The following is a 12,766-nucleotide window of genomic DNA, read 5'->3' as shown; positions in this document are numbered from 1 at the left end:
GTAGAAGGGGGGCAGCACCAGCCACCTCTCAAATCCCCAAGCACCAGCCTAAGATATCAGTAAAACTACTTTCATCTGCAATGTCTGTCCACAAACCCGTATTTAGTCTCTATGGTAATAAACTGCTGCACTGGCCAATGGGAAGTGGTGGTCTCCACGTAGTCTCTATTGCAGATTCTAACTAAAATATTCACCATAGAATGAGGGTAAAGGTTTTGCAACAGACACAGTGCTTTGTCATCAGTAGGCACAGATGTTAGCTTTTAACAATGCTAGTCAACTCGAACAAAATTCCTATAGAGTGATCAAAATGTAAAAATAGGGAAATACTCCTGTACCTAAGGCTGTAAAAAATTATTCTGTTATTCAGAGGACAAACATTTGCCAGAAAAATCAGTAGTGTAGCTGTTTTAAACCTGTTAACCTCTGAGCCGTTCTAAGCCAACAGCTCTGCTGCCGTCTCCAAACATGCAAACATACAATAAACTTTGGCCAGCTTCACGCTGCTGCTGTTTGTTGTGCGTTCAAAAGGATGGCCAGTTGGGAGGCCTGTGATGTTTCACAAAGAAGTGCACAACTGTGATCTTCTGTTTGTATTTGTACTTGGAGAACCTCTGAACCCTTCATGTACTGCTCGGAGAGGCGTCCTACATGAACAAGCTGTGCAGGCACAGCTATGTTTGAGCCTAGGGCGCATGTCAGTTTTACGTGAGGGCTGGATGGCTTTTTGTTGACATGTTCAACAAGATCAACATGAAAGCTTGAGTTACTGATTACATGTGATTTTATAATTTGGAGATAAGACTTGGGTTTTAAGCACAGAAGCCTGCCAGTTACAACAAGCTGTCAGCTGGAATCCTTTAAACTTGGCCACACTGCTTCAGGTAAACACTCCTTTTTAATTTTATTTTTCCCCAACCTCGTTATTAGGATACGCTGATATATTAACATGTGTATCTTACTAATTAGTGTGCAATGTAAAGCTTGTTTTACAGCTGTTTTCAGAAAAAAAAAACAATTGTTGTATTGAAAAATTTGCTTTCTTTTTGTAGGAATTTTAGGGTTGTTTTTTCTCCATTTTCTCTCTCCAGTCGAACAAGCAACATCATCATGAGTGTAGAGTCGAAAAAAACACGTGAGGCATGTTGCTCCAAGCTCAAGGTCAGTGTAGTCCTACTTTTAGCCTATATTACATAATGTTTGACTTTAATTTAGCAAAACAAAAAAAGATTTGAAACTCAAAAATTTGCCAAAATCAATCCCTTTTTAAAGATGGATAATATCTATTTGTGTGTAACTAATGAAGGGCATATTAATCATATTATCCTCAGAAGAAAATATATATTTAAAAAATTGAGGGGGTTAATTTTAAGATTTACATTTCACTGTCCCTGTGATTTGCATTTGTAGCACACAAAAGTAATTAAGTTGTTCTATTTATCAATATGTTATCAGAGTTTATTATAGTACAGGACATTTACTACTGTTTATATACACATTATATTGCATGGGGAACACTAACAGCCTTGCCTAGAAAGTTGGACATTGATTTCCAAAGGAAAATGATTTTGGTTTTCTGTTATTAGCAGTATGTTAAAAGTTAAGTAAGCATCTGCAATTACCTGGCTAATTCCAGTTATGTATGCACACCTGCTTTCAGTAAATCCCCATAAATTATTGTTGTTGGTGCCAAAAGTAAAGCAAATCGAAGCAGTGATATAAACTAATGAAAACCCAAAAGAGATAGTTTTGTAAACAAATCATAAATCTCTTCTTTACATTGCATAATCAGATTGGCAGAGGCCAAATCACAGTTAGTTTAGGATCAAGTCAAAGCAGCCATGACTTTTTGCAGGTTACCCAATGACCTAACATGGAATCACGTTTGGACACTACATGACATGCATACCTGTTTTGCGTTTTCTATCAGTATACACTCACCGCCTTCAATCACATTTAGGAAAAGCTTTTTACACCAAAACCTTTTTAATCATGCAGGAAAGGAGTTGCTGGAGTTTTATGAGTGATCCTGGATGTCTGCTGAAGATATGTCAGATTTATTGGGATCACGTATATTATAGATTTTAGAAATGTGAAGAAAGTTTTGCACATTATAGGAGATGGTTCAGTTGTTACTAAATATTAATAGGTGTTTTAAAGGCAAGACATTATTAATTACTGACAAAATACTTAATGAAACTGAAAAATTCTGAAGGCGGCATCTGAATATCAGGGACAAATAACAATAAAAGATGTTTCTGTTGACATGAATGTGTCAGTCGGTACAGATCTGACAAATTCAACGCAGAGTGATTAAAATGGGAATTCAAGCTTTCTGGCAAGCATGAATACACAAATGATGACAAACCACTTCTATAAAATTCATACAATAGCTTTTATTAACATTAGAAAATGATGAATAAAATCTGTTATACTACACTGAATAATTACAATTATCTTCCATCAACTACTTTTTTCATAAGTTGTGTGTGCGAGTAGGTGTGTGTGCAAAATTTCCCAAATCTGTTTGTCATCTTTATGTCAGTCTGGTCTTGTAACAAGATGGCTGCTGTGACCAGAACAAGGCAACATGTTACAAGTTGCAATATCTGGTAGATCATAAGTTGCATGGAAGACCATGAGGTCTGTGCCCAGTGGTCCTGCAACACAAGTGGTATGAAGGACAATGGATCTAAAAGAGAGTGGGATATTTGTCCAGTGTAGTCCTGGTCCATAAGAGATAGAATGTCTAATTGTATAAAGAATGTGCCAAGTTAAACCAAAAGGGTTAGATGGCATACAAGACCGTATCTTAAAGGTGACCCATTATACTTCCTTTTAAACATTCGGGATAGGTCTATGGTCTATACAAAACATGTTAATTTCATTTTTCACATAAAATCATTCTGAGGTAAGGTTTCACCTCCTCAGTTTGCCCTATTCTGAGCTCATTTCAGAATGAGCTGTTTTAGGGCTCTGTCACTTTTATGCAAATTAATTGTATCTGGCCACGCCCCCCAATTTACTTCGTACACGTGAAAATGGCTGCCAGCAGATGCGCAACAGTACAGCCATACATCTTTGACCCTGAGTCAGACCCAGAAACAGAAGAAGCGAAGCCTCTTGAACAATCATCAAGGATGCAGCAAGCAGTTTCTGAATGTTAACTTCAGAATGTCATGTTCATAAATCAACATGTTATTTATTACAATCTCAATTAGGGTTGCCACCCTACCCGTAACATACAAAATATCCAATATACACTTCTGTCACACCCTCAAAAATAAAATGAAGCCACAAATCTCCGTTATCCGACAGCAGGAGAATGTGCATGGACACATGTGGGTCTTTGCAGCCAACAACAGAACATCTGCCTTTGAGGGTAGCCATTATAAAGCGTGTGTAAGGTAAAACCAGCCGGTAAGACATTATCCTCTACTGAAAATCAAGTGGGTGGAGCTCCGATTTAGTTGCTAGTCAAGGGCGGTACTCAGGTAATGTTGCTTGTCGCCACTGTAATTGTGACAATTACACAGCTTTTGAAAGCGCGTGTTTTCTAGAAAAAATAAAACATTCATTTATAGCCAAAAAACACCTGAATGGGTTTTTGTTTTTTTTGCATTTGGACTGTTTGTAGAAGCATTAGAGACCGAAATGGAAGCATACAAATGATCAGACAGTGAATTTTGCATAATAGGTCCCCTTTAGCACAACTATTGCCACTCAATAAAATAGCCATAAAGATCAATGGCAAAACGTAAAAATTAATCTTGTTTGGGATGTTTTCCTGTCACACCTTGAACGCTTTGCTAATGGTATGCAATGCCCAGCTACTTTGGTACTTCCTAGAATCTTGAGAAAGCACTTCACTTGTGCAAACTCACTCATGAAGGGAAAAGATCTGGTAACTTAGTTATTTGGTGTGTGTTCAAGAATAAGAAGCAACCTGGTTCCTTCTTTACGGTGTGCAAAGAGGACTGACTGATGACAAAGTTACCAGCTCTTTTTCCTTCAAACTGGCATAGATGAAGCCATCATATTTTCACATGTACATATTTACTGCAGTTCTGCAAGTTAAAGTGTCTGCAGTCGAGTGCACTTGGGGTATTTAAGTTTGTTTCCAGGAAATGGTGGTGTGTCTACTTGAAAATAATGGTTTCACAACAATGGCCCCAAATTCACTCTTTTTACTGCAACAGGAATGGCTTTTTAACGCTACAATCCTGTTCACTCTGAAATCTTTGAGAGAATTCTTCTGGACTACAGTAATCACATTGAAAGAAACAAGCAAATCCCAAGATTTTTTATCTAATTTAATCAAATAACACCTATCGATTAGCTACCTAGTTTAACAACTTCTTGTTTCTGCTCTTGCAGCTGTTCCTAGTCTCCCTGGCATTTGTGTTTTTTTCCAAAGCTTTTGGTGGATCATACATGAAAAGCTCCATCACCCAGATTGAGAGACGGTTCGACATCCCCAGCTCTCTGATTGGGGTCATAGATGGCAGCTTTGAAATGGGTTTGTGTAATTTTTATGATGAATACGAAATAGAAATATATTGTATTCTTAAAATAGTGTCTAAATACTGGAACTGCTATTTTAAGACAAAAATTCTAAAATGTTCCTTTATAGGAAACTTGTTGGTGATTGCCTTTGTGAGCTATTTTGGTGCAAAGCTCCATCGTCCCAGGCTGATTGGCATCGGCTGTTTAATCATGGCTGCTGGATCCTTCATTGTTGCACTGCCACATTTTTTACAGGAACCGTTAGTATTGAGCTGAATTACTTCCATCTTTTTAAAAATCATCTGTATGTTAAGCCAATGATTTGTCAAGCAACAGTACTACATATTAACTAGTAATGAAGCACTTCTTTAAGGGGAACCAGGGAGTATAAGTTGATCGTATTAATGGAGCAACTGTGATTGAATAACACTTTTGCATTACTTAAACAACTCAGGTATTAGAACACAAACTGGGAAAAGTGCATTTATATATTTTCTAATCTTGTACCGAATATGTGACAATATTCTCAACTTTTTCTAGGTATAAATATGAGACCAGTATGTCCCACAATACTCAGGTCAACAGCACTGAAAACAGTCTGCCCTGTTTGTCCAACCACAGCCTGACTGAGAAAGATGAGATCCCTGATGTAGCAGCCATACAGGGTACTTGATATTTTGTTTGGAAGTTTACCTCTATCCACTCAAGGTTCCATCCTAAATCATCTACAAAAAATGTCTTCTCCTCAGCTTGTGAAAAGGCAGTTGGCTCTTCCATGTGGATTTATGTTTTCCTGGGAAACATGCTGCGTGGAATTGGGGAGACGCCTATCATGCCTTTGGGAATATCCTATCTGGATGATTTTTCTAGACAGGAGAACACTCCTTTCTATTTGGGTTTGTTGGTCTTGTTATTTACAGTATACTTTGAATTTGCATTTTGATAATATTAATTACCCAATTTTTTGAGAGCATTGTTACATCATCATTCCTCTTGACAGCCAACTCTCAGCTTCAGCTCGACCTGTCTTTATTTTGATAAAGTCATGAAGGATGCATTTCTTGTTTTATTTGGGTGTCCTCTTTTCTTAAACATAATGCTAAAATATCACACATCCCAATGCATAATTTCTTCTCCCTCTTCCTTTTTTTCTGTGTTAGCCTGCATCCATACAACAGGAATCTTAGGCCCTATGTTTGGGTTCATGCTGGGGTCCTTACTTGCCAAGACCTACGTGGACATTGGATTTGTGGATTTAGGTATGGGTTGTCTCATTCAGAGAAAAAAAGGAGATAAAAGTAAACAAGCATGGCAAACTAAACTGGTTTGCCACTCAGCAAAAAATGCCTACTATAATTTGAGTAACTGTGAGTAACTAGCATCAACCTATGTAATTTGTTGCTGTGGTGTATCAGTGAAACTATTACCAGGGAGACTTAGATGACGCCAGACTGACTAGATGTTTTTTTAGTTTGTGAAAAATATACTTTCCACCTTTGAAGGAGACATTAAGAACAAAATCAACATTTTGTCCCTTTGAAACTATGGAATGGCTCTTCAGAAAGGCCTGACACTAAAGGGTAACACACATCGGATGTGCCAAAGTGCACCAAGACAGGACAGATTAGTGGACACCGTCAGCACACCTGATCAAAATGGGTTAGAAAAAGGTCGCTGGGCATTTGCATTGAAATGTCGGTCATTGACCAAACAGAGCCAGTGTGGGTTCTTTGATAGAAAATAATTAGGGGGTATTTTTTTGGCCTGCATCTGATGCTGCTAATGTGTGTTTCCTTTAATACTGTTTCTTATTTAGTTTGGAAAATAAAGCTCGGATCTAGGAATGATTTAACACCCAACTGTTTTTAAGCAAATAAGCAAATAAGCAACTTATTTTTATACAGTTATTACTAACTTTTACATGCATGTCAACCATATTGGATTTTAAGACTATGATTGGAGACCTACAACATCCTGAGTAAGATGTAGGGGTTGCTCCATTTTTTTCAGTTTTTGTCTAGAAATTACAACTTCTTCAGACAAAAGTAACAGAACATAAAAAGTCCTTCGACTTTATAACCCAATAACCATTCCATTCTTTTACTCCCCACCAGACAGCATTACCATCACCTACAAGGACTCTCGCTGGGTGGGAGCCTGGTGGCTGGGTTTCATTGTGACTGGCACAGTGATTCTGCTGTCAAGTATCCCATTCTTTTTCCTGCCCAAGTCTTTGCCCAAACAGGGAGAGGAAGACAGCAGCAACAAAAGTACAGAGCTAACCACTGGGCCAGAACAGGAGAATTTCCTGCCAGATGAGACCCAGGATGGTGAAGACAAAGAGAAGACAGTCACATTTAAAGAAATGGTTCAAGGTAATTCAATACTGTATTTAGGTGGGCAAACAAGCTATATCGCAAATAAATTAATAAAAGATGACAGTTATTGATTTTATGCATTTTTATTTATCAGACTTCATTCCTTCGCTGAAAAGACTCTTCAGGAACAGCATCTACTTAATGATGATTCTCACCTACCTGGTTGTAGTCAATGGCTTCATTGGGATGATTACCTTCAAACCAAAATTCATGGAGCAGATTTATGGCCAGGCAGCATCCAGGGCCATTTTTCTCATAGGTACACTGCTCACTCCACCCCCTCTCACCCCAAGTTTGCTGCAACTGAAACAATGATGTTGTTAAAGGGAAGTGTGATTGCATGTGATAAAACTGACTAACAGTACTTACTGGCCCGCTGTAAAATCTCCCTTTGTTTAGGTGTTTGTCAAGTCAGTCAGTCATTTTCTACCGCTTATTCCATAATGGGTCACAGGGGAGCTGGTGCCTATCTCCAGCAGTCTATGGGCAGGAGGCGGGGTACACCCTGGACAGGTCGCCAGTCCATTGCAGGGCAACACACAAACAACCAAGCACACACTCATTCATACACCTAAGGGCAATTTAGAGTGACCAATTAACCTAACAGGCATGTCTTTGGACTGTGGGAGGAAGCCGGAGTATCCGGTGAGAACCCACACACACACGGGGAGAACATGCAAACTCCATGCAGAACAACCCCAGGCTGGGAATTGAACCCAGGACCTTCTTGCTGCAAGGCAACAGTGCTACCAACTGCGCCACCGTGCAGCCTGTTTGTCAAATCTAGAAGCTATATCTAGCATTTGGTGACTGTGTGGATATCCAACATGATCAACCCTTTGTTTTCAATCTTGGAGTTTTAAGGAATAATTCTTCCATTCTAGTAAACCATCTCTACATCTCACCACTCAGGCATTATGAACCTGCCAGCAGTCGCTCTGGGCATCATCACTGGCGGCTATGTGCTGAAACGTTTCAACTTGGGTGTTGTTGGAGCAGCCAGAGTGTCCATCACTGCATCTCTTGGATCCTTTTCCCTGCTTGTCCTGCAGGGTTTCTTCCACTGTGACAATGCAGAGGTTGCTGGATTGACTGTTGCATATCAAGGGTGAGTAGTGTACTCACTCATAAAAACAAGACTTATTTTTAAAAATAAAATCTTTAGACTTCATTATTACTGATGAATATTCTTACAAATATCACATGTCTGCTTTGCTCCAGTTATCCACAAGTGTCTTACAATTACTCAACAATGTTGGCCCCATGCAACATGGGCTGTTCCTGCTCATTGAAGCACTGGGATCCAGTTTGCGCCTATAATGGCATGACATATGCCTCGCCCTGCCTGGCTGGCTGTCAGACCTCCACAGGAATAGGAAAAGCAATGGTGAGTTTATTTTTCCATAGATTAACAAGAGACAAAGACCTTTAACTGACAATGTATAATGCCTATTCCCATCATTTCATACTATAGAGGAAACTGTATCATATGCTGACTCCTTGCCTTACATGATTTACCAAAGGATTTACTACACAGCTAATACATTTGAGAATGTTTCACATAATGAAATATTTTGAGCTTGTTATTATTTAGCAATATTTGACCATTTAGATAAGCTGAAAGGCCACATTTTGTAAAATCCACTTTTAACAAATAGTTTTTTTCTATTTTTTGCAACAAAAAACCCCCTGGAAAATCCATCCACACAACAATACAGTATTGTTAGAAATAGCACAAATTCAGCTAAAAGTAACAGTTACTTTACAGCAGATGTTGGTCTTACTGTTCTTCAGGTATTTCACAACTGTACCTGCATTGAGACCTTTATGACTCCTGCTGCCAACATGTCTGCTGTGCTGGGCCAGTGTCCGAGGAAGAATGAATGTGATTTTAAATTTAAAATCTACATGGCTTTGACAGTGGTAGGAGCCTTCATTTCTGCCTGTGGAGGCACACCGGGATATATTGTACTGCTCAGGTAAGATTCACTTATACTAAAAATAATGTTAACACATAAAATGTTAACTCATTAAAATAATGAACGCATGGCACAGGATGCACTATGGGAAGTATACAAGCTAGCATAGGCAGTGGGTTGTTTGTAACCTTGACTGCTGTCATCTATGTGGACATTACTTTGACATGTACCAACTACCTAACCATTATTGCAGACCATATAAAACCTTTTGTGGAAACGGTATTCTCTGATGGCTATGGCCTCCTTCTCCTGGATAATGTGTCCTACAACAAAGCAAAATTGGTTGAATAATTGTTTGAGATTGTTTGAGAACAACAATGACTTTGGAGTGTTAAGCTCAGTCCAGTTGAGTATCTGTAGGAGGATGCACTGGATGAACAAGTCTCGTCCATGGAGAACCCACCTTGCAGTTATACAGGACTTAAATAATTTGCTGCTTAAGTCGTGGTGTCAGGTAAAACAGAACACCTTCAGGGGTCTGGTGGAGTCCATGCCTAGACTGTTCAGGGCTTTTTTATCAGCAAAAATGGGACCACCACTTAATTAAGCAATTGGTCATAATTTTAATGGTCATAATGTAATGGTCATAATCATAATGTGTATTCTTTGGTATTGTCTTACAGATGACAACAAACATTAAAATGGTAACATTAGTAACAGTAGTATAAAATTTAAGTAAGAGCCATTAAAAAACAAATTTGAGTAGGTTTGTCTAGCTCTGGCTATATTTAATTATTTTTTTGCTTAACTGCCATAAGTATCAAACCTCCGTTTCTAAAAATCTATGCTTTTATCCTCTGATTTAATATACTATTGTGCTACTTTGATTTAGATCCATCCAGCCAGATCTGAAGTCTTTGGCCTTGGGTATGCAGACACTGATTGTGAGAACTCTGGGTGAGTACCAAAACTACAAAAAAGCACCCATTTTTAGTAATGACATTGATGATATTTGAGTTGATGAGTGTTCCATGTACCTTGTTCTGCCAGGTGGAATCCCTCCGCCAATATATTTTGGAGCACTAATTGATCGGACGTGTTTGAAGTGGGGCACCAAGCAATGTGGAGGACGTGGAGCATGTAGACTTTATGATTCTAATGCGTTTAGGTGAAAACAGACTTTGGCCTTGCTAGCTATATCCCAAATAATGCCAAATAAAATTAGTAAAATGTGTAATCAATATTTTTCTGACATACTTTACTTTCAGAATGACTTTCTTGGGATTAATAACTGGACTCTACTTCCTTGGCAATGTGTTGTGGGGAGTCCTCTATGTCAAAATTGTCAAGAGACAAAAGAAGTTAGCACTGAGGGAGCAGGCCAAAGACAATGGAGTGGAGGCCAACACACCGACTAATGGACATGCAAACATCAGCTTTGCTAAAGACAAGGAAGAGGACAGCAAGGAGAGCTCTATTTAACATATTACAAGAGGGCCAGTTCATTCCCAAACTGGACCAAATGTGGTAAGGTACAGTTTCAGCACTGTTTGGTCTTCTAGCAGCAAACCTCTTTCTTTTTTCTTTCTTTTTAAATGTCATATTTGTTTATTAGGATTTTTGATGTATTTCAGTTATAAACTTCTGCAAGTCTGTATAATGTAAAGTAAACAATACAAACATTTTAAAGCTTTTAACTATCCAAAATTTATACAGTACTTGACTGTTATTAGGTCAGAAGATCAGACCATTGTGTTTAGCTAAGGTTTTAAGCTTGTCTAAGATATGAATTTCAAATTACAAAAAAATAAAAATATAAAAACAAAATTACAGGTTTACATGCCATTAAAGCTGAAATCCTAACCCTAACCCTATGTTAGCATTATTACTTATGGTAAACCCTATCCCAAGAAGTACCATTGCTTGCATTGCATGCCACCATGCTTAGTTTGGCTTTGAATGGTTATTTCAACCTGGAAAGACTCACATAATGGAGAAACAAGATGACGGTTAAAGAGTTTATTAATGAAAGATTATTTCTTTGGCACTCGGACCCCTGAAGAAGACATAAATGCTGAGGATTAAGTGGGTTTGAATAAACATTTTAGGATTATGATTAGCTACGTCTTCCCCCCCCCTGGAATCCGATCCTGGTGGTGGCGTAGGCCTTGGTATGGAAGTTGGGAGTTGGGAGCCTATGGTGGAGAAGGGGTGGAAGAGGGTCGAAGCTCAGCAGAAGAGCAGTGTCTTCCATGCAGAAGGTCATTAAAAGTGATGCCCAGGGAGATGATTGGCCGAGAAGTGCGGACCTGCTGTTGATTGGAACAGCCAGTGAGGAGTGATTGGACGTGGCGGGGTGGTGAGTCTTCCATGTTGCATTTTGGTTTAAACTCCATATGAAAAAGGCAGAGTTAGCACTGTGCTCTTTAAAGGTCTTTTCCTTCTACTGCTATTAGTCAAACAAAACCAACGTGTATCATCAAGGAAACCTTATTGTATGGAGATCTTTTAAGCTTGGAAAATAGATTTTCTGCTGTAATAAATGTGAAGTTGACTACAAAGGGGATGATTTACCTTCTGTGGATATAAAAACAGAATTTGACTAATATTTCTAGTTTAGCTAGCCCTATTTGCAATCTAGCATCAAATTTACCAAGCAGATTTGAGAGTAGGATCAGCAGCCTTTAATTTGGTCAGAACTGAATAGCATGTTCTTCAAAAGGAGTTTGCCTCAAGGAAATTTGAAACATTCTCAACCAGATGTTCAAAAAAAACACTTTTGAGTTTTTTTCAGTAATTCTCGTTAGACAGGTGTTACATTGTAAGAAATACACAAAATAACTCTAGTATCTCCTAGACATACTATTGTTTAATTTATTTTCAAGTCTCTTAATGTCATCTGTCACTCAATTGTAATGTTTTTTTCATCACTGGAGGTTATCAGTCATGCTATTGGTTTGTTACCTCACATCCTGAAACTTTTTTTTACAAGCTTACGCAACTCAGAAATACATAGTCATTGTTTTATTTTAAAGTCATTAAAAGAACCCTAAAATGTGCCCCAGCACTGTATTGCGTGTCAGTCTTATATAACACATTATAGTTTTTGTTACATAATTTCATAAAGTGTTGTAAAGTTAATTGCTGTTTGAACAGTGGACTGCAAGCCACTGGGTTGAGTGATAAGCTTGACCTTTTTGAAATTTACTTTCTTATACGTTGTAAGAAACATTCAGTCACACAGAACTGACTAAATAATAACATTAATAATGTGTTAATGTAATTTGAATTTACATATGAAGTTAGATGTTTTTTATGATGTCATTTCGGTAGCCTCATTACATAATTGCCTAACTCATGACTTAGGTAATTATGCTATGAGGCTAATGATTTATATTGCTTTACTATCTCTTCTTCCACTCTCTCTTTACCCATAATTGTGTTGTTTGTACAGCCTGATATACATTAAAGACAATCCTCTCATTATTTTATCCTAATCCATTATGATGTTTTGCGCATATTGTAAATTTCTGCATTACAACAAGGCACGTGACGTTGCCAGTACGGCAGAGCCGGGGTCCCACCATAGAGCCAGGCCTGGGGTCAGGACTCGTCAGCGAGCACCTGGTGACCAAACCCAAATGAGAGATGCAAGGCCATCCCCCAGTGGGCCCACCACCTGCAGGGGGAACCATAAGGGACCATTGCATAGAGAATTGGGCAGCAGACGAAAGTGGAGACCTCAGCAACCCAATCTCTGGATTCCTAAACTGGTTCTACTGGTTAGAAGAAAATTATGACATAAACCCTTACCTAAATTTGTTCATTTTTTGTTTATTTTAATATTTTCACTTATTTCATCTTCACCTTTGCTCATTATTTTTTGTTTTCATAACATAACATAACGTGTCTTGATATGCTCCCTTGATATGCAGCATCTCAGTAGAGCTCTTAGACAAGTGC

At 38.4% G+C, this 12,766-nt stretch overlaps 1 protein-coding gene across 1 annotated transcript; it reads left to right on the top strand.

The window, feature by feature from the left end:
- Positions 1-656: 656 nt before the first annotated feature.
- LOC124882994 (solute carrier organic anion transporter family member 1C1-like) lies at positions 657-12,300 on the top strand. The gene is made up of 15 exons (XM_047389781.1): positions 657-884; positions 1,092-1,161; positions 4,378-4,519; positions 4,634-4,766; positions 5,047-5,171; positions 5,256-5,402; positions 5,667-5,765; positions 6,621-6,881; positions 6,979-7,143; positions 7,797-7,992; positions 8,106-8,271; positions 8,679-8,863; positions 9,696-9,760; positions 9,854-9,971; positions 10,072-12,300. Exons 2-15 carry the CDS (start codon positions 1,111-1,113, stop codon positions 10,283-10,285), a joined length of 2,067 nt encoding a protein of 688 aa, XP_047245737.1. The 5' UTR covers positions 657-884; positions 1,092-1,110; the 3' UTR covers positions 10,286-12,300.
- The last annotated feature ends 466 nt before the right edge of the window (positions 12,301-12,766 follow it).

The sequence above is a fragment of the Girardinichthys multiradiatus genome, chromosome 17 (assembly GCF_021462225.1).
Source record: "Girardinichthys multiradiatus isolate DD_20200921_A chromosome 17, DD_fGirMul_XY1, whole genome shotgun sequence".
Taxonomy (NCBI): domain Eukaryota; kingdom Metazoa; phylum Chordata; class Actinopteri; order Cyprinodontiformes; family Goodeidae; genus Girardinichthys; species Girardinichthys multiradiatus.
This window is presented reverse-complemented; position numbering and strand designations above follow the sequence as displayed.

Bases quoted from the DNA above. Each gene is read 5' to 3' on its own strand.
- LOC124882994 (XM_047389781.1), top strand. From the start codon at position 1,111: ATGAGTGTAGAGTCGAAAAAAACACGTGAGGCATGTTGCTCCAAGCTC. The intron at 1,162-4,377 runs GTCAGTGTAGTC...CTGCTCTTGCAG, and splicing joins CATGTTGCTCCAAGCTCAAG to CTGTTCCTAGTCTCCCTGGC. The intron at 7,144-7,796 runs GTACACTGCTCA...CTCACCACTCAG, and splicing joins CAGGGCCATTTTTCTCATAG to GCATTATGAACCTGCCAGCA.